The following is a 27,043-nucleotide window of genomic DNA, read 5'->3' as shown; positions in this document are numbered from 1 at the left end:
CCTCAATATATTAATTAGACCACTCTCTATCCCCATACTAAGCATCATGCCCCACAATTTTTCCCTATTGACGTGATCGAATGCTGCTGCCAGATCCATGAAACCCATGTAGATGGATTCATCACTAGCCATGGTATACTTGGCAGTCAGCATATAAAGGTTCAGGCACTGGTCACTAGTGGACCTCCCTGCCCTAAATCCGTATTGAGTGTCCGAGAAGATGTTTTTTTCCTCGGTCCACTCGGACAGTCTATTAAGAATTGCCCTCCCCAAAAGTTTTGCTGACACATCAATCAGGGAGATCGGGCGGTAGCACTTTGGGTCATCCCTGTTGCCCTTTTTGAAAATCGGCACAATTACTGCCGTGGACCAAGACGGGGGCAGGCCACAGATGATAGCAGTATTAATAACCCTTGTCATTAGGGGAGCCCAGAGTTCGATGTTACTCAAAAACAGATCAGGGGGGATTCCATCAGTCCCCGGAGCTTTATTTTTGGTCAGGCCCTCAATCCCTGCAATGATCTCCTTAATGGAGAATTCTACCAGTGGAGCCTCAGTTGGAATGGCCGGTAGGTCTACAGTAGAACCAGGCTCATGATTGTACAGGCCCCTATAGTGGTTGACCCACTGCTCTGGGAGAATGTTGGCCCCTATATCCGGGGTATCTTTTTCCTGGAAAGTTGGGTTATTAATTATTTTCCAGAAACCTGCTAGGTCCTTTCTTTCCCCCGCTTCTCTTAAATCTGCCCACGCTTCCGCCTGCAAGGCGAGTTTCCTCCTCTTAATTTCCTTTTTTTTAAATTTCTCTGCACACCTTGACTTTGTGGGGGACCCTTGGTTTAGTTTTAAGGCAGCTTTTCAGCTCCCTCAAAGCTTTGGAGCAGTCTTTGTCGAACCATCGGGGATTCCCGTGGTTCTTAAATGGGACACTAGTCTTTAGCAAACCATCGACCAGATTAGCGATCTGGTCGAAAGCTTCCATTATCCTCGGTCCGCGGACTTCTGTGACCAAACAATCATTAATAGCAAGTTTGCCTGCGTCCACCAGGCCCTTGTAGAACTTTTCCCCGTCTATTTTAGCCCATTTTAGTCTCCTGCCCTGGTCTGTTGCTCTCTCAGTGAAGGTGCGTTGAACTCTAATACTTAGACCCACCATATACTGCAGCTCCAAGACAAGAGGGTTATGGTCACTAAAGCCACTCCATTCGATCCCTACACTAGTTGTCTTATTAATTAAGGACCTTGAGACCAGAATGTAATCTATGAAGGAAGAGCATCCTCTACCCTTAAATGTGGGGGGGAGTGTGCCATCCTCCTGCATCCCTACCATATTAATGGTGTGTTCAAGGTCATATTTAAACCGTAACATTCTTAAAGCTGAGCCCAACGGCGTATGAGAGAAATGCGGTCCCTTCTCCATAGGGCATCGGGACCAATCTGTGCTTATTTGGACCAGTACCGGGCACAAGTGGCAATTATAATCTCCCATAACCACCAACCCATGTGACTGCCCATTTTTTTGGCCTGTTATGAACTGGCCCAACCTATTATCTAATTCAGTAACAAGAGAGATGTTAGATCCCGCTATCTCGTTGTTATAAAGGTTTACTGCAACAAATCTAAGACCTTTCCCAGTGAACCTGACTGCCTGAATCCTGTGGGAATTCCAATCAAGGCAAGTGTAACTTCCCGGAAGGCTCAGATCTGTATAAATAGCTAAACCTCCCATGGCTCTCCCTGATCTTGATTTTTGAGCAGGTACAAAAAAACACTTATACCCTTGCAGATGGAAATTATTCTCCTGGGCCCAGGTCTCCTGTAGACAAATTACATGGAATTTTCTGATATAGTCAAGCCACTCTTTGTTATTAAATTTCCCAGCCAGGCCAGCTATATTCCATGAGATGATTTTTAGTGCCTCACCCCCCTGGACCGCTCCTCCCTGTGACCCACCTAGTGATTCTCGCACTTGTTTTCCCAATTCCGGTCCCTGTGCGTCCCCTATACATGCAATATCCACAACCCTAGGTTCATCCAGCACATAACTCCGGGCGCAACTTGATGACTTTTGTTTTGCCTCGGGGCTGTGCTTCTCCCACTCAGCATTTAAATGGTGACGCGCATTTATTTTTAAAATCGTATTTTTTTTCTAACTCACCTGTACTGAAAATCCACAGGTACTTTTAACCTTCACTTTGCTTCCTAGGGGCCCGGTCGGGGCTGGCTGGCAGCTGATTCCACGCTAGGCTCCCAGCGCTAGTGGCCGCCATCTTGGGTTGGGCTGGTTCGCCCAACCCCACTCACGCCACTCCCCCCACGCTGCTCCTCTATTTAAACGCCCCCCATGTGTCAGCGCAGCGGACGAGCGCAGCGGGCGCGCCACAGGCGCGCCGGAGTCACGCCAGAGTCCAGCCCGTCTGCGCCCGTCCGCGGCAGGACGGGGCAAGGGGCACTCCCCCATGTCCATTCGCTGACATACTCTTCCTCCGACCTCCTGTCCCTTTGGACGCCGCTTGGCACCATCAGCCCATTTACATCCAGCTTGCTGCAACACTTGAGCCTTTTTTCTACCCCTCCATCTACCGCCCCCACTGCTATATCAAGTCTCACCAATTTGTCCCGCGCCACTTCCTCTGCTCTTTCCCCACATCCCGTCCCTCACAAACCTACCTTTAACATTACTGCTGCGCTCCTCAACACCAGATCAGCTGTCAGCCATCAGTATGAGCTCTATGATTACCTTGACACCCACAATCCTGATCTTCTGTTTATAACAGAGACTTGGCTTAAGGCCGACTCCTTACCCAACGTCTTAGCAGCACTCCCTCCCTCATATTCCATCATTCGTGCAGATCGACCGGAGGGTAGAAGAGGCGGTGGAGTGGCCCTTATTGCTCATACCGACCTTCACTTCCAGATTCTCCCCTGTCCCCCTATCCCTGAAGTTGACTGCCTGATTATTCGCTCTACTTCCCATGTCACTCCCCTAACTGCTGTTCTGATCTATCGCCCCCCTAACCCTACCCCCACCTTTGTTTCTTGCCTCCAGGACATCCTCGCAACCCTGGTCATTAATAACTCATCTGTACTGGTCCTGGGTGACCTTAACTTTTGGCCTAACGATCCGGCCGAAAGCTCTCAATCTAAGGAGTTCACCGAACTAATGACCGGCCTTAACTTTACTACCCATGTTCACAGTCCTACCCATGTGCATGGCCACTCTCTCGACCAGGTTTGGACTCTGAACATCCCCACCTCCTCCTCTGTTATATCCCCCTGTCCGTGGTCAGACCATTTTCTAATTTCCTTTTCCCTTGCCTTAGCCCCAGTGGCTAAACCTTCCCTTCCCAAGAACACCTGGGTTAGGAAATGGGGCAAGGCAGACATGCCATCCTTCCATTCATCCCTAGTCAACGCCTGCCCCGATCTTTCCGGCCTCGCCGCCCCGGATCAGTTGGCCATGATCGATGGGTGGCTGACCCGTGCTGGCGAAGACTTCGCCCCCTTGAGGCGGATCACGGTTAAGCGAGCTCACGCCGCTAACCGTTGGTTCACCCCTGACCTTAAGGCTATGAAACTGGCCGCTCGCAGAGCAGAGCGTGTATGGAGAAGAGAATACTGCCCTCTAAAAAAAACCATCTACCTCTCCGTGCTTAAGACATACAAGCAGGGTATCCTGGATGCTAAGACCCTGTTCTATTCCAACAGGATACTGGCAGCGGAATCTCAAACTAAGGAGATTTTTGCCACAGTTCACGAACTTGCTTCGTCTAATAGAGCTGTGGCTTCCATTCCCCCCTCCCAACCGCTTTGCGACTCACTCAACGATTTCTTCGTTGACAAGGTCGCAAAGATTAAAGCCAACATTCCTCTCCCTTCCTCCACTTTTACCAACCCTTCCCCGCCCGTCATCACCTCTAAACTCACCTCCATTCCCCCCTTAACCAAGGCCACGCTCTTCCCCCTGCTTCACAAGGTAAAGTCAGGCTCCCCCCTTGACTTTGCCCCTGCTTACATCTTAAGAGAAATCTTCCTAAACTGCCCCACCCCCCCCCCCCTCACACTTTTGAACGACTCGCTCAGCAACGGAGCGGTCCCCACTGCTCACAAATTCGCGGCCATCATCCCCATTCTAAAAATACCTGGTGCAGACCCCTCCTCCCCTTCCAACTATCGCCCCATCTCCCTCCTGCCTTACTTGGGTAAAGTTTTAGAAGCCCACGTGACCAGCACCCTGAGCGCCTATGTGGAAGCCAACCACTGCCTCTCTACCAGGCAGGCGGGCTTCCGCCCCCTCCACTCCACCGAGAGGGTGGTGACCTCAGTGATGGACAGCCTACGCGAGGGCATCAACACTAACCGTCAGCAGGCCCTCATCCTTTTAGATCTGTCCGCCGCTTTTGACACGGTGGACCATTCCACCCTTCTCACCCGTGTCAAGGCGGCGGGCATCAAGGCCTGGCCCTCGCCTGGCTTGAATCCTTCCTGAGCGACAGGGCTCAGGCGGTTCACCTAGCTGGCTTCACCGCTGCTCCTCGCAGGGTTGCTTGTGGAGTCCCCCAAGGTTCCTCACTTTCCCCTCTTTTGTTTAATTTATACATCTACCCTCTAATCTTTATGTTACAGCAGCTCGAGGTCACGGTGTTCAATTACGCCGATGACCTCCAGCTAATTTTCAACCTTTCCCATTCCCCTTCCTCCTCCCAGAACGTCCAGTCCGTCATGTTGCTCATCCAGGACTGGATGAACTGCAACCACCTCAAACTCAATCCAGACAAGACGGAGTTAGTCTTGACTGGAGGTGGTTGCAGTCCCTGGTCCCCCTCCCACTGGCCTTCCTCACTTGGTGTCCCCCCGCTTCCTGTTCCCAAGGTCAAAACCCTTGGCATTTTCCTCAACTCTTCACTTTCCGTTCACTCACAGGTTTCCTCAGTTGTTTCTTCTTGTTTCTTCTCCCTTAGAACTATTAGGAAGATCTCTCGCTTTTTCTCTCTGCCTGCGTTAAAAATCATAGTGATGGCCATGGTGCTCTCGCGCCTTGATTATGGTAATATCATCTATAATGGCGCCCCAGCCGACGCCATTCGCCGGTTGCAGCTCGTGCAGAACCAGGCGGCTCGCCTGATCCACGGCCTGCCTAAATTCCATCGGGCTACCCCCCTAATGCAGGCACTGCACTGGCTGCCGGTGAAAGAGCGTGCCCTGTTCAAACTCGGCTGCACCACCTTCCAGGCCAAAATGGGCACCGCTCCGGAGTTTATCTGCTCCGCCATCAAACCCTACTCACCTGGCAGAGAGCTCCGCTCCTCCCATCAGGCCCTGCTAACCATCCCCCGTTTTCGCAAGAAAAAGGCCGGAGGAACAAAATTTGCAGTTCTCGCTCCTGCGTTCTGGAACTCCCTCCCGACAGAACTCCGATTGACTTCCTCCTACATAGAGTTCCGGAAGGGTCTTAAAACCCTGCTTTTTTCCCAAGCCTACAAGGTCTGATCCCCCTCCGCTCCTGCCATCCCCCTCGCAATCCTAAAGCGCCAAGAAACCGCATGGTAGCAGAGCGCTATATAAATGTTTTTAAATTCAAATTCAAATTCAAATTTGGAACCCCTCTACCCCCTATACCCCATATGCCATTATCTCTTTGTCAATCTACCCCCTCAAGACCATCCAGGCAGTGGAACCGATTGAATGTGTGGAAGGGTGGCTCTGGGCGGCTAAATAATGGCCTGGGATTGAACTCGTAATGAACACCCCTTCGACCCACCCTTTCCCAGTTGTCATATGAACGGGTCACGTGTACAGGGGCTGGGATGGGGGGAAAGAAAAAAGACACATGAAGTGTTTGAATTGTTGTTACCTGTGATCTGTTCTTTCCCTGGCATATGTGAGCAACTGTTCCAGCATCCCTAAAGCTCACCAATATGCAATCCCCTATGATGGATTTGCGTGTTCTCCCTATCCAAGGCACCCTTCTGACCATTATGATCTCATTGCTTAAGTGTACGGGCAAGGGTCTATTCAAATTTAGCCACTTAATCACCCTGCTTTTCAGAGCACAGAAATCCTCGGCTTCACCTGCCTCTAGTGGTGGGACGCCCGCCATGACTACTGTAAAGTCATTCGCCTCTGGTGGTAAATTAGGTCTACGTGGCCTGGGGGGAAGCTTCATTAGTGGAGTGGGTGCAACACTATCTGTGGGCTGTACCGGGGGAACAGCATTTGCAGGGGGTATAGGTCCTATGGGGTTAGGTGGCTTATTTGGGGCAGGGTTATTCCTCTGGATTTGTGGTGGGGCGGTCGCAGTTGCAACCTGTGAGGGAGCAAGATGTGTAACACTTTTTGGAGCTGTTGGGGTGGCAATAGGTTTAGGAGCCCTCTCATGAGAATTGGCCGGATTTTTCATACTGCTTAGTGTAGCCTCAAGAATGGTTAGTCTGATTTCCACTTTTTTGATGCTTTCACTAATTGGTAACAAAAGTGACCTAAGCAGGAATTCCAAATTACCCAGCGGAGCAACAGAGAGGGGGGCATTAACAATGTTGCTAGCCGTCTCTTTAGTCAGGACGGGGGCCACACCATCCTGTGCAGCGGGTTTAGAAAGTAAGTCCGCCACCGTTGTCACAGTTGATATGGAGGGTTTAGATGACTTCCCAAAATCAGAATGAGGGATCTTTGGTTTGTTTTTAGCCTGGGCACCCCTCGACTTCCTCCTACGTTTATTTGGTGGGGGCCCAAAAACCCCTTGTGCTACAGCTATTTTAGGTTTGGCTTTCCTAGACTTTGATGCTGGGGGCGGTTGAGAAATTAAGTCAATCGTCCCCCTACTTGGGCTTGTGCTACTCACTGGGGTCGAGCTCATAAGTACCACTGGGGGCGTTTTTGTAACATCCCTAAGCAGGATCGGAACATCTTCATTTAGTGTCAAGTCTTCGCTAGGTGTGGGAGGATAATCTCCTAGAGGTCTACCTTTCAAGTTATCTATAGAGCGTCTCCGCTCAGCTCTTAGCCGGCTTAATGTGTTCTCCTTGTCCCCATCTCCCCCCGCCCGAGGAAAGTAATTCTCTAAGGTCATGTTTTTTGTTCCTGCCTGCCTTATGGGGGTACTTTCCCTTACCGGGGACGGCATGGTATCTTAGAGTGTGATGATAGCTATGGGGCAATTTATCAGCTTGTTGTGCTAGGGACTTGGTGGCAAACGGCAGAACCAAGAGGGTAGGCCCAGCCCGGCCTACTCCGGCCTATGATGGCCACAGACGGCCCCGCCCTTGTCCCGGGCTTCTCCCGGCGCCCTCCCGCGCGCTCCCGCGCAGCTGGATCCTAGCGCAAAAATAAAAGAGAAGGAGGTGGGGCGGGGCGTGGCAGTCAGGGAGAGTGACCCAGGTGTTGTGGGTTGACCTCATGCAGGGGCTCCTGGGAGTTGGAGTCCCTGCGGGTCCGCTCGCAGCCCTGTGCTTGCCTGCCAAAGCCCAGAGTCCGGTGTCCAAGATCAGAGCCCCTCTATGCTCAAGGCGCCTCTCTCCACACCGCGAAGCGGGACCCGCGGAGCGGGTCCGGCGAGGAGCTGCGGCAGAAGAAAAACACCACAGGTGCAGGGAACAGCCCACGGCGAAGTCCAGGCAAACAAGGTATCCCACGTCGATCAGGAAGGGGGCTGCTTTCAAGTGCTAGGGCGGGGGCGTGGCAGTCAGGGAGAGCGACCCAGGTGTTGTGGGTTGACCTCACGCAGGGGCTCCTGGGAGTTGGAGTCCCTGCGGGTAATGGTCAATGAATCAATGGTAATTGCGAATTCGCAAATTGGAATTCGCAAAATGTTGATGCACCCCTGAAATGTATTTTTAAATGGATGTTTCACACACACATGTCCTAAGGACATGTGTGTCTGTAACATGAAAGTGTTTAAAATGCTAATTTGAGCATTTTAAACATTTTTCGCAAATTACCACGAGGTTCACCCTCGTGGTAATTTGCACTTGCAATCTTCAAGATCGCAATTTTTAAAAAAAATGATGCATTGCATTTAAGGAATCGCAAAATTGCGATTCCTTAAATGCAATCGCATTTTCCAAACTCGCAAAATTAGCGATTTTAGACAATAAGCAATGATGCATCCCAAAAAGCATTTTTGGAATCGCAAACGGCCGATTTTAAGGAATCGCACCGTTTGCGACTCCAAAAATGCTTGATGCATGTGGGCAATTGTTCCTTTTGGCGCTCTTGTGAGCTTTTTCAGGCCTCTCTTAGGTCCTGTAAAATATTTATGACTTCTAGTTCGGTAATATTAGGAGAATGATTATGTTCCCTAATGCTTTCAACTATTTCGTGTTTTGTAAAAGCGCTGCCATACACTGCATTTGAATAATATTTGGTGCATTTACGGTGTGGTTTTTCATTTGCGGTGCTGTCTTTATTATAAGGAAACCTATATAGTTTAATAACAGCTCCCTCTTTTTGGGATCTGATCTATTTTGCTGTTTTCTATCTCTGTCTTTTAAAGTCTACAAAATATACATTAAGGGGCCTATTACAATGTGAGTCAGAAAGCCTCCAACTCACATTGTAGGTTTAAAATCCGACAGCCTTCTTATGATAAAGGCTGTGAGATCTGAAATTAGCCTATCGGACAGACTGGCTTTTGATGGGCTCAAGGGGCCATTTTTATATTGCAGGTGCACATTTTGACTTTTTGGATGCTGTCTTTACTTTGTTTTGGTTGGTTGATTTTGCTTTGCAGTTCTACGTGGTATTCTTTTTTGTGCAGTTTTCCTTTGGTGCAGACTGCAGAGAGGAAGACATTTGTCGGTTACAATAATTTACTTTATAAAGTAAAATCTAGTTAGGAGGTTCTTTTTTAATATATCCTAATATGTTAAAACATTATTTCTACTTTCATTTTAGTTTTGTGCTTTGGGTACAATACTTACCTTCAATGTGGTCGTTTTTTATATTTCGAATCAATGTCCAATCATTTGTTATCTAACATAATTTTAGGTATTACTTTTGTTAGCTTCCATTTATTTTTAATCCCACTTTTTAGTAATTAGTAGTTTGTTATAGTGCCAAAGTATTCTTTTGCTTGTATGAAATCCGACTGAGTGATTATTTTGTAGGAAGTATGTTCTTTTGTGTTTTAGGGCCTTTTTTATACAGTTTTTTTCATTCGAAAAGCATTTCTATTTCTTAATTGTTTTTAGGTTTCATTTGATAGGTTGTTTAGAGATTAGTTACATTTTTTTGTTGCTCCACTTATGGTAAACTCTAATTAGTGCTTTTGTTGTATAATTACTATATATTAATTTTATTTTGACTCATTAATATATGTATGTATTTAATTTAATATTTGTTGTTTTGTTTAGAATTAGGTTGATTTTCCTGTGTTTACTATTTCGCCTTTAATGGTTGTAGGTGTGTTTCCTTAGGTGTAAAGCATAATTGATATATGTTATTTCCTTATTTGTATTTACATTATTGTTGTATTTTAGCTATTTTTTTCAACAATATTTTTATTGATATTTGTGTCTTTACTGTTTAATTTTAGGATTGCAATATTTTTTTTCTTCAATATTTTTGGTTGATATATGTGTAAGTCGGTATTGTTTTTCATGATGTGTTGTTATATAACAGAGCCCTGAAGGACACCCTACTTCTTCAGTCTAGAATTGGAGAAGTAGTAGCTTGGTAAAGAAGGCTTTTCTATACACTTTTCAGATCCAACCCAGGAGAGATGTTTCTCAGTTTGAAAGATAACTCTCTCATTGACTCGAAGACTTGATGCATCCCCTTTGAATCATGGTGTTATGACATCAATGTCTTTGCCATTATTATCTGTTCATGACATGTAGCAAAAGAAAGACTGCAAAAGTGATTTGACTACATAATGAAATCAACAGAATTTAAGGCCATACATTGACTGTACATAGGAAAGGGCACCCTTAGTTGGTGCATTTTGCAACATGGAACATCGGAAATGCAGTTATTATTATGTAATGCACAAACTGAAAGAAGTAATGATAGAAGTAATTATACATTTCAGACATGTTTGCATCATTATATGTTGGTCTGATCACAAGTGACATGTGCCAACTGTCCATACAATTATTATAAGATAGACTTTTGCAACAGTCGGTTTTCTGTGTTTTAATTTCTGTGCCTAAAAACACAACCCCGAGTATGATTCTTGCACATTTTTAAGTAGAGAGAGGTAGGTTCTTCCAGGCTAAATTTAAAATGTGCGTTTTATTTAAATTGAACATTTGAATCCCCACCTGACAATTAGACACATTTTCAAGAAATACATGATCCTACATCTTACACAAATCAGGTAATTGTTAGATAGTTTGCCTCACCAGTTAATAATCACCCATGTGTTTTCAGTGAGTCCATCTGTTTTGCATTTGAGAGACAGATATCCTATTTTATACACACAGCAAACTATGTTGAAGTATTTGATATTTCACAATAGAACTGTGCCAGCAAAGAGCTAGAATGATAAAGGAGGGTGGAGACTCAGATTCAAGGTTTGGAAACAGTAACAATTTTGTGCAAAGAATCTATGGAGTGATTAGAGGCAGTTTCATTCTGAGCCACGTTGCAGTTGGGAGACAGTGTCAAGATGGCAGGTGGGAATGTATATTAAGGCACAATGAGTACAAGCTGCACATGATGTCCTTGGAAAATGGTATTCTGACAGCAGTAGACTTCATCTCAAGTATGCCCACCTGATGCATGTTCTTTCTCACAACTATACACTTGATTGAAAGGTGATCTTAATGCAGAAATACATTTCCTTTATTCTGAATACTTCCCATACCACTGAAAGGTCACATAGGTACTTGTACTACACACAATTAGGCCCTTCCTTCATTTCACATCACCCTCTCTAGTAGTTACACCTTACAAGCAAAATATAATGGGTGCTTCCGCTGCCTGTGCAGAATGTGCCAGTGTAAATGAGCATTAAATATCTGGTGAATTAGAAATATGTTCTATTCAAGGAACTATTTGGAACTATTTGCTTACCTCCTTGCTCATCCAACATAACCAACGCTCTGATGCCTGCATCTTTACTCTAGAATCCAGTCAGGGAAGGAAGGCAAGAAAATAGACAGAAAGAGACATCACCTAAGAATCCTAAGAAACTAGAAATCCAGTTGGAAAAGAGCTTAGGAGGTGTTACTAATAAAACAAAGTTTTGGAAAATGAAGGGAAAACACTACCAAATGTAAGTAATCAAAAACCTCACTAGAACTCTAAACAACTTTTGTAAAATTAATCTTTTTTTTTTAGAAAACATACCATACAATTGTTGAATACAACACAAAGTTATTGTCCACTATTGAGGACTGGAAGAATCATACTGGGAGTTCAAGAAGATTAGCTGCAAATAGTTTCAGCTGGATTTACTTCCACTATGTACGTTTTTTGCCAATTGGGCCACATGAGTTGAACAGAAAAATTAAAAGGAAGGTTGTGCTGATAAACCAGTAGACCTTATGAGACACCAAAAACAAGTTCTACAAACCAAATTGAATCTATTAGCTTTTCTTCACTGTGTTCATGAACAGTAGCTTCATCCCTCAGCAACATGAATGGTTCAATCTTCCATTTTTTCTGAAAGACTTGACAGATCCTACAATAGATTGTCATTGCCTTAACAAAATTAGATGTCCAGCAGCTAGTGAAACCATTTACAACCTATCAGCCAAGAGGTAACATGTTACAACACATAAAACGATGGGAAAATCTATGTACCACAATTTAAAAGTGGAAAAAGAGAATACAGAAAAAATAATAGGGATTTCACCTCAAACATAGTCTCACCTTCACATTTTAAATGTGCAGAAAATCAACATGGTGCATCCCATATTACGGAAACACAGCAAACTATTTTTCCCCATAAAGTAAAATATATTTGTGATAGTTACCAAACCATGGGGCATATGTACAAGCCCCTATCGTCATGGGAACGCCACTTTTTGTGATATTCCAGTGGCGATAGGGCCTTCCCTTATTTACACTTAATGTGGCTTAACGCTGCCTTCTACGAAAGGCACCCTTTCACGCCAGTGAAGTAGTGTGGCTCACTGGTTAGAGGCGGCAGACCCGAGAGCAGAGGGCGGCCCGGGACCAGGGTTCGATTCCCGGCGCGGCAGGTTTCTGGACCAGGGTCAGCGGACTCGATAATTCTCTCGCCTCGGTGCCCACTCTGATCAGCGATCACACTCGGCAACTCTGGGCATTAGCTTGCCTCATCTTCACTAACGGCCCCACCAGACCGCCGGGGATGCCTGGTCTCACCCTGGTGATACCCATTAAGGGACCATCTCTCAGGGAAGCCAGGAAGGGTTTCGCAGCGGTCGAAGCGCCTTGGGACCCTCCGGGTAAGTAGTGCGCTATACAAATGCCTATACATTTACATTTATGTTTAACATGAAAGGGGCGTGCAGTGGGTGTTGTGGTGGGCATTCCACCGCGACACCCATTGTACTTGTACCCTATGTACAATGGTGGCATACCCTGGTCTTCAGGTGGCAAAACGAGGAGAAATGCATTGTTTCTCCTTTTTTTTGCTTTTTCCATGTGTGCTGCCTTGTGCAACACACATGGAAAAAGCAAAACGCCATGGTTTGTTTATGAACAGGAAGGTGTCATTTCTTGTACATAAAAAAATCTTTTTAAAAATGCCATTTTGTAACTCTCATGTAAGTTGCATGAAGTAGCACACATGAAAGTTACAAAATGGCATTTTAGGACTGGTTATGTGCAGGAAGGGACACCTTCCTACACATAACTAATTCTCCCCTGCACCCAGACACCCTTGCACTCTGGTGCAAGGTTGCCTGCGTTGGTGCTAAGTTGTGAAATTTAGCGCCATAGCAGGGGGGAACACATGGCTGCACCACATCCTTGTAAATATGGTGCAGCCTTGCATTCCTGAGGTGGCGGAGTGCGTCGTTAAGCCCAGGAGGCCAACAACACGCTCTGCCACTTTAATGTACATATGGCCCCATATTTTTTCTTTTCTCTACTACTCAAACAGAAATAACACTGCAAAAAGGCATTCACTCCATTTCTGCACCAGTACAAAATTCATGTAATCTGGGCACTGATTATGTTTTGCAGATTAGTGCACCCCCTGAAAAGAACTGTGTGCAATCTGAATGTCAAGGTATGAATCCCAGTGGATCCACATAAGTGCAGATCTAAATTAGTGGCAGCGTTGTTTGTGGTGTCCGGGATTCAGTACTCCTTATGCCTGCATTAAATGGAAATAGAGCTATGCATTGGCAGCACAGTTGCTTGTCAATAATCAGAATGATATATAACTGATGAATTTCTCACTTCAAATGAGGAAGTGTGGACCTAAATGCTTGAGTAACACTAGTGAAGTTTGGTCAAATAAAACTGATCCAAGAGTGATGCATTTGAGTCATACTTGTGACTTAGTCTGAGCTTTGAAGACGGTCTAGGAAAAACAGTTCAAGAGTGAAAACTGTCCCCTGTGTGCACCCCCCACTCCCACAAATATGCATGGAATATTGCTGTAGAAACTAAAGCTGTTGTGTGCCAGCTAATAACTACATCCACATCATCAGCTGCAGATGAAAGCTTGAGAGGTCATCTCTGTTAGGGAAACAGTGGTCAGGACAAGACCTGTTTACATTGTTTATTCTGGCATGACCTGCCTACCTGTGAGGTCACACTGTACAACTAGCAAATGAACTTAAGAAAACACGATGAAACGCCTTCATCTCCAGCTTCATATATTGCCCTTGCTTCTAACCGAGCCTTTAAGGGTGTTACTTGGGGTTTCTAACATGGCCAAAATCTGCTGCAGCAGCATGACAAATATTTTTACAACTCCAATCCATCTCTACTCTTATCAGAGCATGAGCACCAACATATTAATAATTTAAACTCAAAACATTTGCCTTACCCATTGAAGCTCGTCCCTTCCAAATGCACCAAACAAGCTTACTCCCCAAACTTTTGTTTGAAAATGGTGTCACTCGGACTAATTTATACATTCGGTTACATTTCTGTGTTTGGGAAAGATGCGGGTAGGAGATACAAAAGGTAAAATAACTATTAAATGTACTTTACATATTTTTTGTTTGGTAGCTTATCCTAAGGAGTGACATCATTGCCATTTGTTTAATACTTATTTACAGCTTTCCAGTTCAAATTCAGATCCTCCGGGATATCGCGTTTTTGCGCTCAGCAAACAAATCACAAAATCAGTACTTTAAAAAGAATTCCTGCTATTTCTACAAAAGTGCATGCAAATTTGGCAATCTAAGTAAGTTGAGGCTGATCCCCATTTTGTTGGCTCTGCTCTGCTCCTGAGCCAATTAAATGAGGATGTGGAGAAGTGTGGCTCACTGGTTAGAGCAGGCAGACCCTGAAGCAGAGGTCAGACCCGGGACCAGGGTTTAATTCCCGACGCGGCAGGGTCTTGAGCTCAAATGTCCACGGACTCGATAATTCTCGCTTTGGTGCCTGACCTAATCATGGGTTCACACTCTGCAACTCTGGGCATTAAGCTTGCTTAATCTCCACAACGGCCCCCCGCGGCGGGATGCCTGGCTTTCACCTTGGGGATGCCCTGTAGGGGCTATCTCACAGGGAAAAGCCAGGACGGGTTCCCAAGGCAAGCGCTTAGAGACCCCTGGGTTATAAGCGCTATATAAATCCAAAATACAATACAATACAATACAATACAACAAGTTAGAAGGTGGCAGAGGTGTAATGTACCTCTGTCTCCTGCCTTTAAAAGGCCCAAAATTATTTTCTCTGGAAACAAAGTCATGTAATGATCATTACAATTGAGAGGTGTGATCAGTTAATTAGAATGAGGATGTGAATGACTATCAGTATTGGCAATTTGTTGTTTTCAAAAGCCCAGGGCCCTTCTGTGCTGACAGGCCCCACTCTTTATTTCCAGGGACCTGCTGCCTGGTAACCATTGCCTGTTGTTTGCGTTGCTCTATATAGCTTGGAGTGGTTTACATGAGCTCCAGCTACACTAACAAAGGGTGGTGGGGTGAATGGAGGGAGCGCGTGCTGGGGGAGCGAACGCGGTGGGGGCGATGGGTTAATAATGATAATTTTTCAAACGTACCTGGCGCCGCTGGCCACCTCCCGCGTCGCTCCTGCTGGCCTCTTCCTGAGTCCCAGCTGCCCCTGGGACAGACTCCCAGCCAATCCCTGTGCTGCAGAGCAGCAGGGGGATTGGCCTGAGTGGGAAGGAAGGACCCTCCGCTCAGGTCATGGAGTCTGTGGGGTTTCTCCTGCCAGGCTGCTGAATGCAGCTGGGCTGGAGAAATCTAACTGCGCGTGTGTGTTTTGGTCGGCCTGAGACGGCTGGCCAAACACACATGAGCACTTAGGGAGTGCACAAGCACTCCTCCTCCACTCTCCCATGCCCGCCCCTCCATGCACAAGCTGGCTCAGAGCCGGGAAATGAAAAATAAAACAATGCAGGAGCATCATTTTATTACTTGTTTGATGGCTCTGTGCCAGGCAGTGGAGCAACCGTCCTCCACCATTGGAGAGGAGCAGCACTGCTCAAACCTGGTTCCCCAGTTGCAAAGTCGGTAGCTTTGGCCCGAACATCCTCTCCTCTAAAATGTACCCACCTCCTGCTTTCGCAGCTTATACGAGTGTGGAGCTGATACTATTTATAAGCCTGTCCTGTTTGTACCTCTGAAGACAGAAGCTCTTAAAAAATACAAAAGTAAGCGAAAACGATAACAGAGGTCAGGAGAGCAAAATTAATCACAGCAAAGAAATGAAGTGAATAAGAAAGAGAGAGAAAGAGGGCTGGAAGGAAGATTGAAAGGAAGGACATATGAAAATAAGGAACGAAAGAAGCATGGGTCAACAGAATGAAATGATGGCTGCATGGGTGTGATAAACGCAACAGCAGGTGAAAGGACTAATGAGAGGGTAAAACAACATTTGCATGGGTGGGTGCAAAAAAGTGGCTGGAATGGTAAAAGGCTAGGTGGACAGCTGAATGGAAGGCTGAACGGGTGGATTGGTGGATTGATAAAAGGAGGGTGAATTGGTAGATGGATAAAAAAATGGATGAATGCATGGAAAAAAGGAAGGATGTAATCCTGGAAGGATGGAGATAGGGTATAGATGGATGGAATGGATGGACGGAATGCTGAAAGAATGGATGGATGGAAGCATTAAAGGATGGATGGATAGATGAATGTATGAATGGCTGAAAGGATGTAGGGATAAGTGGACGGAAGGAGGGATGAAGGGACCTCATCTTGAGTCGATAGGCCTTACTCGCTTTCCTCACCCTAATGCATTTGGGGTAAGGATCAACCTAGGGGGCATTTTCTATTTTCTGTCTTCTGTCTTGCATAAGACTACTCACTACCAATCCCCTGGCAAACTTGTAAAACCACAACTGCTTCTGTGGTGCTGATACAATTGCAGTCCAATAAATTGCCAACAAATGATGGCCAAACTTGACAATCAAGACCCATAATACAATATGATATCTGGGCAATAGCCTCTTGGATATTCGCAAGTGCACACCCCGAGATCTCTGCCTAGACTGACCACTACTCCGTCTAGATCCCTGCCTAGACTGACCACTACTCTGTCTAGATCCCTTTCTAGACTGACCACTACTCTGCCAGTATCCTTTTCACAAGGCTGAGCATGTTGACCGAAGTTGTTCAATGCTGGTGGTGCATAAAAGCAACACTACTTATCATTAAGATTTTAATTCACACCGCATTTACTTGCATGCACAAATAAAACAGATCCACACTGCATCCTAAAAACTTACCGTATTGTTTGGGCTATCAAATCTCGGTGATAGAACCATCATGAATGCCATAAAACCGGGAGTTTCGCCAACAGAATTGGAGAAGGAGTGGTCTGTGCAAGAGCGCGTGTTTGTATGGAGTGAGGATGATAACATTAGATTCACTGGTACATCTCAGCATTTTACGCATAAAAGTTGATGGCCACCAAAACTTTTTCCCATTTAGAGCTGTGATGAGACACACACAGCTCCCAAATTCCTCACACTGCGTTTACAAATGGCAATTTACGTTTTAACTTTAGTCGACTAGAAAATAAACCAGTGGCTTAATAACGTACTTTCCCAAAGAGAACATATATTTATTTGTAATTCCTGACGATAGGAAAGAACTGCACACTGAGAGGGCAACTGGTACAAGAAAAAACGTCTTCATACAAAAGTGGTTCATACATTAGGCAACACTAAATTGTAAACACGTGCAGTCACAATTCATGCTGTGCAGCCAGTGATTTACTTGAAAAGCAGAAATAGAAAATGTATTTCATTCCATATTCCCATGTTCCTGACATGCAAGAGGCCAAAGATAGGCAATACCGGCGACCAAGCACAGTGCAAGCAGCATGCAGTCAGGAAAGCGACGAGTTTTTACACGGTCAAGCAGTAGCGGTGTGCAGTGTTGGCCTGACTACAAGACTCCAAGCCCCCAACAGACGTCAGCAAACCCTCGCTTCAGTCAATAGAGCGCGTGGCTCTGTGTCTCAATAAATTAGCGCGCGCCGTTATTTATTGGGACAGGCTGGCATCACCAGCAGCTCAAAGAGACACTGGAGAACAGTGTCAACAGCCCAAGGAAGGGAGAATCGTTAGATAAGCATTTTCTAATCATTTCTAGCAGTGCATAGCTGCTTTCACAATTCCATGCAGTAATTTATTACTCGCCATTTAAACCGACCATGCATTTTATTTCCACCTCTAATTAGAATGTCCATTTTCTGCTTACATGGAGCCAGGGCCCTTTGCCGACTGTATTGGTTAGGGAAAAAAATAAAAATATTTTCCATTGGTTATATGCTCAGGTTATAAAGAGATTGGTTCACAGTGAATTTTGGTTGCTGTCGTGCGAGGTTTCACAATGTTTAGAAGGGTGGATCGCACCCTCATACATATTCATTAAGTGAGATTGCATTGAAAAGAGCGCCTGATGGTCGTGACCTTTTCGAAGCAACTTTACAGCATTTTTTTACTACATCACCTTGGAAAAATGGCCTTGATTCACAAAGATTTTCATATGAATAGGTGCAATTTCCAGTAGCAAGCCACGTTCATGGAAAAAATGTGAATCGGTTTCAGTATAATAAAATGATTGACAGTTGGTGCGTAAATTTAGTACTCGTGCACTATAATTTTTACATTTAAACTACAAAAAATAAAAAAAATCACATCGATTCTTTGTTAAGAAATATCTTTAAGTGATTATTCAAGGATTCAATTTTTCTATACAACTGTCCATTGAATTGTCTTCCGTCGGTAAGAAATGTTTTTCACTTTATATTCAGTGATTCCATATTTGTACACAGCTAGCCATTTTGTGATATCTTGAAAAGGGCAATCTCACTTAGAAAAGTTTAATTATTTAAAAAGCTTCTAATTATGCTTAAACATTCTCTAGTTAGCATCAGTCACTGGCTCTTATATTTCCTAGTTCGCATGTGATCGTGTTGTTTATATTTTTAGTGCATTAGTTTGGCAACACATGTTTCACAATAGGACTAAGGCACTATTGCATAGAAAAGTCAAAGAACTATTCTAAAACAAAAACTCTTACATATTCTGTAAACACAAAGATAAGGAAAGCCAATAAGAATTGATGCAAAAATGGAAGGTAAAATTAAAAACACAAAAACAACTTCTCACAATGCTTCTAAATTTGATTTCTGGATAATTACTACTGTTATTCTGTTTCATAACTGCAATATACGGTAGGATCACACCAGGTTCATTCGGATATTGTAGTGACACAACATTCTCATCTGGTAGAATGATCTAATACCAAAAGTGCATGCCAGTCTACTCGATCCTTTCTTTGTTTCTAGTCCTGGGTGACTTTAATGTCCATATGGACAGTGAGCAGTGCCCCCTGGCTTCTCAGCTGGCAGATACACTTAAAGGGCAAAATCTCATCCAAAAGGTCTCTATGCCTACACACGTAGCAGGCCACATGTTGGATCTTATCTTGACTAACATCCCAACTCTAACAACTGGGGATCCTATCCCCCTTACTTGGTCAGACCACAGTCTTATACCATTCAACCTGTTCATGACCAAGTGTACTAGCTCTACGAAGCCTGTCTATGAAGATAGAAGGAATAGGAGGAAAATTACACCAGAAGCAATAGGGCCTGTACTACTAAATACTCCTATACTTGCTGACCGGTGAACCTAACAGTGATGCCACTATCTCCAATAAATGGGTTGCATCATCCCTTGCTGCTATAAAAACCATGACGTTGGCTGGAAACAAACCCACTGGTCCCTGGTTTACACCTGAACTCCGTATAGAGAAAAGCCTCTGCAAGAAGCTTGAGCAGGTATGGCGGAAAACCTATAATACAGAGTCTAAGAATGCTTACAGAACAGCTTTAAAAAACTTTCACAGACTAAAGCTTAAGTCCATAAGGGACTATGCCGCAACTAAATTAAATCTTCAAATAACTCCGTAAAAGAAATTTTTAAGATTGGTCAAGATTTTACTACACCTGATTCGATGCATAGTAATATAGTACCCTCTGCCACACTGTGCGAAGGCCTCTCAGTATTTTTTCAAGAGAAAATTCGAACTATCTACTCCTCATTCTCCTTGAAGAAACTACTAACTACACCATTGTCCCCTTCTCGCCTTCTTCATACTTGGTCAGATTTTAGACCACTCAATCTCGAGGCTTCTCTCCCTCAGCTGGAAAAAACGAAATCTGGATCTCCAGTACGAAATCTGGATCTCCAGTGGACCCTTGCACATCTAGGTTCTTTAAACTCTGGCCCCACTACTCAACTCTCACTTACATCTACTTTGGAATTCATCTCTGAACACAGGCATTTATCTTTCGGTTTGGAAAACTGCACTTGTCCAACCCATTCTCAAAAAAGAGGATGCAGATCAGGCAGAATTGAAAACATTTAGGCCCATCTCCCTACTAATGGCACCTGCTATAATCCTGGAGAAGGAAGTGAAGAAATAGTTATCCGAATTCCTGGAATCCAACAAACTTCTCCACGACTTCCAGCCGGGATTTAGGTCAGGGTACAGCACAGAGACAGCTTGAAGTAGCTGAGACTGACGGGAGACCACGGACAATGGTCACCGTGCAATGCTAGTGCTGCTAGATCTGTCTGTAGCGTTTGACACAGTGTCACACAAGATCCTTCTGGATAGACTCAGACAACTGGGAGTGATGGGGAACACTTTATCCTGGTTTGGCTCCTTTCTTGAAGACCGGTCCCAGAAAATATCGCTGCATCCTCATATCTCATCTCTGCGTCACATAGTTTTGTGGAGTCCCCCAAGGCTTGGCTATAAGCCCGACTCTTTTTAATGTTTATCTTGCCCCTTTAGCCCACTAATTGAACAGCACTATGTAAGTGCCATCTCATACGCTGATGATACCCAGCTTGTGTTTTCATTTAGGGATTATTCAGAGGCGGCATTCTCCAAACTTTAAACAGTGTTCAATTAACATCTCAGCCTGGATGACCGAAACATGTCTAAGGCTAAACACTGATAAAACTGAGGTTTTGTTCTTTAACCAGCCATCCCCTTCACCATCCCACCTATGGTGGCCATCCAAGCTCAATCCTCCCCTTCATCCTGTGTCCTCTGCTAGAAACCTGGGGTTCAAGTTTGACTCTGCTCTTTCATGCAAGACTCAGATAAGCCATGTGTCTTCCTCATGTTTTTGTAAAATGAAGTCCCTATGAAGATTTCTCCACCTATGGACTGTTGAAAACAGTGGTCCACGCACTCATCACTTCTCAGCTGGACTTCGCAAATAGTTTGTCAGCTAGACTACCTGATCAGGAAGCCACACTACATATCCCCCATCTGCGTAGCCTGCATTGGCTGCCAGTAAAAAGGAGGATATAATGTAAGGCTCTGACTCTCACATACAGAGCAATCAGAGAAACTGGCCCACATTACTTGAGGAAAAAACTCCGTAAATACCATCAGACAAGAAGCCTGAGATCCAATCACAAAGAACTCGTAGTCACTCCCCGCTTTGCTAAAGCTAGGTTAGGTGGCCTGTCATTCAGAGTAAAAAACACTTGTCTTTGGAATTCCTTGCCCGAATATATCAGGAAAGCCAAATTCGAAACTGTCTTTTGTGGACTTCTAAAAACCTGGCTTTTTGGCCTTCCTTAGCTCCAGCAGCTCGGGGCAATCTGCCTACACCTCCTTGTATCCGTTTTAGCACCGGGACACCTCTTTTAGAGGTAACTGCACTTGTACTCTTGTGTTACTACATTACTCAGCATTAGAACAAACCTATAATTTAATCAAAATGTATAATTTTTAGACCAAGACTATCAGGCAGCACAAGTTGCCCGGTTGCTATAGACATTGAGGGCTTACCAAGAACGTACAGGGGGTTGTGGCTTCCCATTGCTTGCCACTGGCTGGCCTTACTGTCACTCTCATTTGCCTGCTTCTTGTTCATGTCCCAGCTTTTCATTCTTATCTTTATCCTTTTGATGGAGCTTAGCCTGTTTCTCAGCTCTTTGATTGGCTGGGTTATATGTTTCCACTACTTCTTTTTTGTTTAAACACCCAATAGAAGTACATGTGTATTACAGCTATGTCGTCCATGTGCTTTTCTCCTCTTCTTCATGTTATTGGCTCAAACCCATGTGCTTCTCTACCCCCATCCACACTTGTTTTACTCTCTCTTACCTCTGTGTGCTTTCTCCCTCCTTGCGGTCTATGTTGCTCTCTTTTACTCATGTTGCTTCTCCCTCCACTGACTGTGTTGCTTCTCCCTCTGACCTCCATTTTCCTTCTCCCCCGCCTCTTCCGGTGTTTAGCACTTCCCTAGCACACCACCCTTCTTTTAAACATATGCAGTGGCCATTTTCATACATTGTTTCAGGACTACTTTTTTAATTTTTATAAATGAGTGTGTACCATGTGTGCATCTGGCAGAACTTTCCATGGACAGAGGGCTCTCAGCGCTATGTATTTATGGCAATTTGCTGTTGTATACAATACAAATACGATAAGGCGCATGTACTTGTATTTGATCTATGGCAATTTGCTGTTGTGCACAATATTGTGGAAATACGGTAAGGAGCATGTAGCTGTATCTGATCTACACACTGCTGTCCATTTCGTCTTTGTATTTTGCCATATGACATGTGATTTTACACTCACAGCAAATTCCTGGACGTGCAGCCTCATCAAACACCGCTAAGCATTTCAATTTTCTTTAGTCTACCTACATGCCACCACAAAGTTGCTGCCGAAAACGGCACATTGATCTTTTTGAGTGTCTTCAGCTCAATCCTCCTTCCTAATAACAGTATTGTCAAAAAACTGTGGAGGACGCACATGCTTTATTTTAGATGAGCTATTTCCCAAAATGTATAAAAGGGTAAACAGGTAAAACGCATACATAAAATAGGTCATATTATCAAATCCTGCTGTCCCGGTTAACAACTAAAAAAAAAACTATTTCTGAACATATGTGTACTTCATTGTGATGCGCTGTCTCTATGGCCATTTGTCAAATCGTTCATTAAATTGAAACCATATAAGATGATGCTGGGCTCATTCTAAATCTGTGTGGACCTCATTACGATTTCTGTGTCATGGTTTTGCTGTAAAATAACAAATGCAAGAAACTGGGCCCGAGCGCAACTAAGAGTCAAACCGCACCCTTTGTGGGACCCATTACTCATGAAACTACTTGATCAATTAACTTTTTTACTTAATATTTCTCTTTATATATATATATATATATATATATATATATATATATATATATATATATATATATATATATATATATATATATATATATATATATATATATATTAAAATTACTTTACATTATTTCACTGTTAAAATATTGAAAACAGTTTTAAAATTATTGGTTATCACGTCCCAAATATTTAGGTTAGGCCCTTGTGGGTGATTTTCCTTGCTTTATAAATCTTGATTGATTGATTTATTGAAACACATTTATATACGAAATAAGCAAACACATTTCTTATAATAACCAGACAAACTATTTTCTTCTATTAAAAAAAACAAGTAGATATGATCATAAGGCATTGTGATCTTGATCTCTAATTTGTTAACCATTTTCAATATTTAATGTACTGACATAATATTGTGTAGGCACTCCCATTGCCAATGCTTGTTTAATTTTCTTTTTGTGCTATCATGCTGCGTTTTAAAGCAGTGCTTTCACAATTCTTAGATCAGTAAATAAAAATAAAAATACTCACAAGTCTTTTTGTATGCGCATAACAATATTTAATTACAATAAAAATATACTGCAAAATAATATCACAAAAATATATTTAAAAAAGAAAAAAGTAAAAAATTACAATAAAAACATGACAACAATTCAAAATCATTAATATAAAAAACTAAAACAATAACTGAAAATAGCTTTATATTAAGAAAAGGAAAATATTTGTAATCAAATGCCACAGTAATAAAAAAATACTTGAAATTAATATCAAGCAAACAATTAAATTCCATTAATATAAAAAATCAAATAAAAACATAGAAAACTAAATTAACACTCCAAATCCATCCATAAAAATTCAAAAATTTACATTTGGAAGAATATAAATATCACTCTCACTTCATCCTTTAAAAAAAGTAGGGAAAGGGTTGCCATTTAGAAGCATTACATTTGCCATTCCCACCAAAAATTACCCTAAACTATTGGACTTTGCAGGGGTCAGATTTACTATTCCCTCACAAACCTAAGCGCCACTACAGAAAGCATGAGAGTTTGGCAGGTCAGGCTTAATTTCCCACTCCAACCTAAACAACACTAATGAAAGTATTATATTTTGAGGGGTGAATTTACTATTCTCACTCCAACCTAAGCATTAGTAGGGAAAGCGCTGGACTATGGAGAGATAACATTTACTATTCCCACACCATCATAAGCAAAAGTAGGGAATCATTGGACTTTTGAGTAGTCAGATTTAATACTTCCACTCTAAAGTTAGGAACAAAGGGAAAGCATTGGATTTTGGAGGGGTCAAATTTACAATTCCTAATCCAATGTAAGGCACACATGGTAAAGCATTGGACTTTTCAGAGGTCACTCCAATTTAAGGAACATTATAATTTTTAGAGACTTTTAGACTTTTGTAGGAGTCAGATTTACTATTCCCACTCCAACCTAAGTAACAGTAGTGAAGATGCTATACTTTTTAAAAGGGCCAGATTTACTTTTACCACTCCAATTAAAGTAATAGTGGGAAAAGTGTTGGACTTTAGAGGGGTCAGATTTACTACTACTACTCTAGCCTCAGCCTACTCTGTAAAAGTACTGAAATATGGAGGTGTTCAGACTTACTATTTTCACTCCAACCTAAGCAACACTAGAAGGAGCTGTGGAGTTTGGTGGGGGGACAGATTTACTATTCCCATTCTAATCTAAGCAACAGTAGGGAAAGCATTGGTGTTTGGAGGGGTCCGATTTTCTATTCCCACTCCAACCTAGACATCATTGGTGGAAGTATTCGACTTTGGTTAGGTTATTTTTAATATTTCCACCCCACCTTAAACAACAGTAGGGATAGCACTGGACTTTGAGGGGGTCAGATTTACTATTTGCATTTCAACCTAAGGAACAACAGGGAAAGCATTGGACTTTGGGGGTGTCAAAATCACTATTCCCACTCCAACCTAAGCAACAGATGGGAAAGCGTTAGACTGTGGATGGGTCACATGTAATATTCCCTATACAAACTAAGGAAGAGTAGGTGAAAAGATTTACAAATATATAATTTTTGCAAATTATTTTAAGAAATCACAGCATTAAAAATGTATACAGAAAATAATAAATATTAAAATATTCATTAAAACATATTTCATTAATAAATTCTTTAAACTACCCAAAACTCAAAAAATTATCCATGAAAACACTTTGAAATAATTTACCAATTTCAAACATTATTTACCAATTAACCCCTCCCCTGCTGGTGACGGCCCGCTCGGCACGCCTGCGCGGCGCGGATTCCGTGCCTGCGCTGAGCGTTCCATTAAGCGGGCGGGACCGTGACAGAACCGCTCCGTCATGAGCACAGCGCGACCGCGGCTGGTGACGAGCGGTTCCGTCACCAGCATGGGCGCGCCACGCGGCCACCCCCGCCCCCTTAGCACTGCGGCGGAATAGCCGCCGCAGCGAAGGGGGTTAAAACAACAATTAACAACAAAAACAATTTCCACCCTACCCCCTTAAAATTCAAATAACCCATAAAAAATGGAAAATCATACTATACAAATTAAGCAAATCGCAATGAAAAAATGAAAGAATGTAGTAAATCTAAAACAAATTAAAGCATAACACATAAAAATAAAAGGAGGAAATGAATTTACTCAGTTAAAAAAAATTACATAATCAATAACATAATTTTCCAATAAAAATATTAAGTAAGTTAAAAAAATCATCAGATAATTAACTAATTAAAACATTTACATAACTAATAGACTAATTGCTAACAATAATTATGGATCATTTAAATAAGTTATACAATTATTAACCTAATTAACGAATTAAATTTAACTCATTGTAAAAATAAGTCTACTTATATTTAAGTATGTATCAAAACATCTTCCCACTCAAATACAAAGCTTTTAAAATAATGACTCCCAGATGGAAACAACAGGAAGAGTTCCAGTTTCAGTAGTTTTTCCATTTGTGAGCTGAGAGTTGTCCCTCATTCTAATAGCCAAACCCATCGGCGGTTTTGGGGACCATCACCTGGAAACAGAACATTACTGAACTCGAAAAAGATACAAATACTGCTTTCATAGTAACCCTGCCTGTCTGAAAAAGGACTGAGGGTGTGCATCCTGCTTCCTTTTGAATTTAGTCTGCGGAGGTGATTTGCAAGGCTAAGGAATGTTGGCCTCTTAAACTCTACACAGAAAACAAAAAGGGCATCTTTGGAGATAAACCGACAGACCAATTGGAACAAGTCTTTGGTGGAATCTTTGCTAAAAAAGGGGTAAGCCTGTCTCCCAATTTTTATTGGTGCACTGGTACCATAAAAGCTGTCTCCTGAAGACCGTAAGTTCTTGGAGTGACCACAAAAAGGATATTCAGCATCTTGCACAATTGATAGTTCAAAACTATTATCTTCAGGAGGACCGGGACAATATGTCAAGACTACCCAATGAATGAGCACATCACGCAGTCAAGATTTTGAGGTCTGACTTGACTGATCTGACTTGACTGACTTGTGAAGCCTGACCGACTTGTGAAGTCGATCTCAGACACCACATCATGCCTTGCCCTGCTAAAAAGATTCTGATTTCCATTTCCAGAGACTAAGCTAGAAGGCAAAATTGTTAACTGGGGCAAATAGCTGGTCTTGGACTTACCATAATTCATTGTGATTTGCCTGAACTGTCCCTCTGGCCCAATCATCCATTCCCCTTAAACTAACAATGGCTGTTGCCTTCCCTGTTATTTTGCACTGGCTCTATTTGTTTGCTTTTCAAAAATGCATAACACCAGGCCACCTTTAGCAATGTTAGTGTTATTTTAATCATTGCTTCTAATAAACAGTTTTAGGATTGTTATCTGTTTAATTTCTCAACTATGACATTTGGGTGTGCTAAAGTACCTCGCACACATTTTCTCTGAGGAAGCCCGGCTCTTGGGGCCACAGATACCAGGAGCAGGCCCAGAGTTCGTCATTATCTGCTTTTTCTTATAGGGACTAGATTGCTTGACTTCCTTGTATCTCTTCCATTGCTCTCCATCCTAGTTAACAATCAATTGTTTCAGAGATTGCTTCTAAACTAGCTCAACATTTTCAGCTGTATGCATAAAACTTTTTATTCAATTCTTGACTCTAGGCAGTTTTTTTCCTTTTCCGAAATCTGATTAGAAAAACAAGTTCACACTATCAATTTTATTTGCCTTCTAGGCACCTTTGTATAATGTGAAATGCAAAATAACAGCTTTTAAAGAACTACACTTTTTAAAAAATCCTAGCTTGAGCTGTACA

General features: G+C 43.1%; 1 protein-coding gene across 1 annotated transcript in view; it reads right to left on the bottom strand.

The window, feature by feature from the left end:
• LOC147709106 (synaptosomal-associated protein 25-like) overlaps window positions 1–27,043 on the bottom strand; it is a 301,468-nt gene that overhangs the window by 94,286 nt on the left and 180,139 nt on the right. Inside the window, exon 4 of the mRNA XM_086927712.1 lies at window positions 11,014–11,062. Coding sequence (XP_086783838.1) covers window positions 11,014–11,062 — 49 coding nt within the window. The remainder of the gene's footprint in view (window positions 1–11,013; window positions 11,063–27,043) is intronic.

The sequence above is a fragment of the Lissotriton vulgaris genome, chromosome 6 (assembly GCF_964263255.1).
Source record: "Lissotriton vulgaris chromosome 6, aLisVul1.2, whole genome shotgun sequence".
Lineage (NCBI taxonomy): Eukaryota > Metazoa > Chordata > Amphibia > Caudata > Salamandridae > Lissotriton > Lissotriton vulgaris.
The sequence above is the reverse complement of the archived record's forward strand: the minus strand, read 5'-3'. Positions and strand labels throughout refer to the sequence as shown.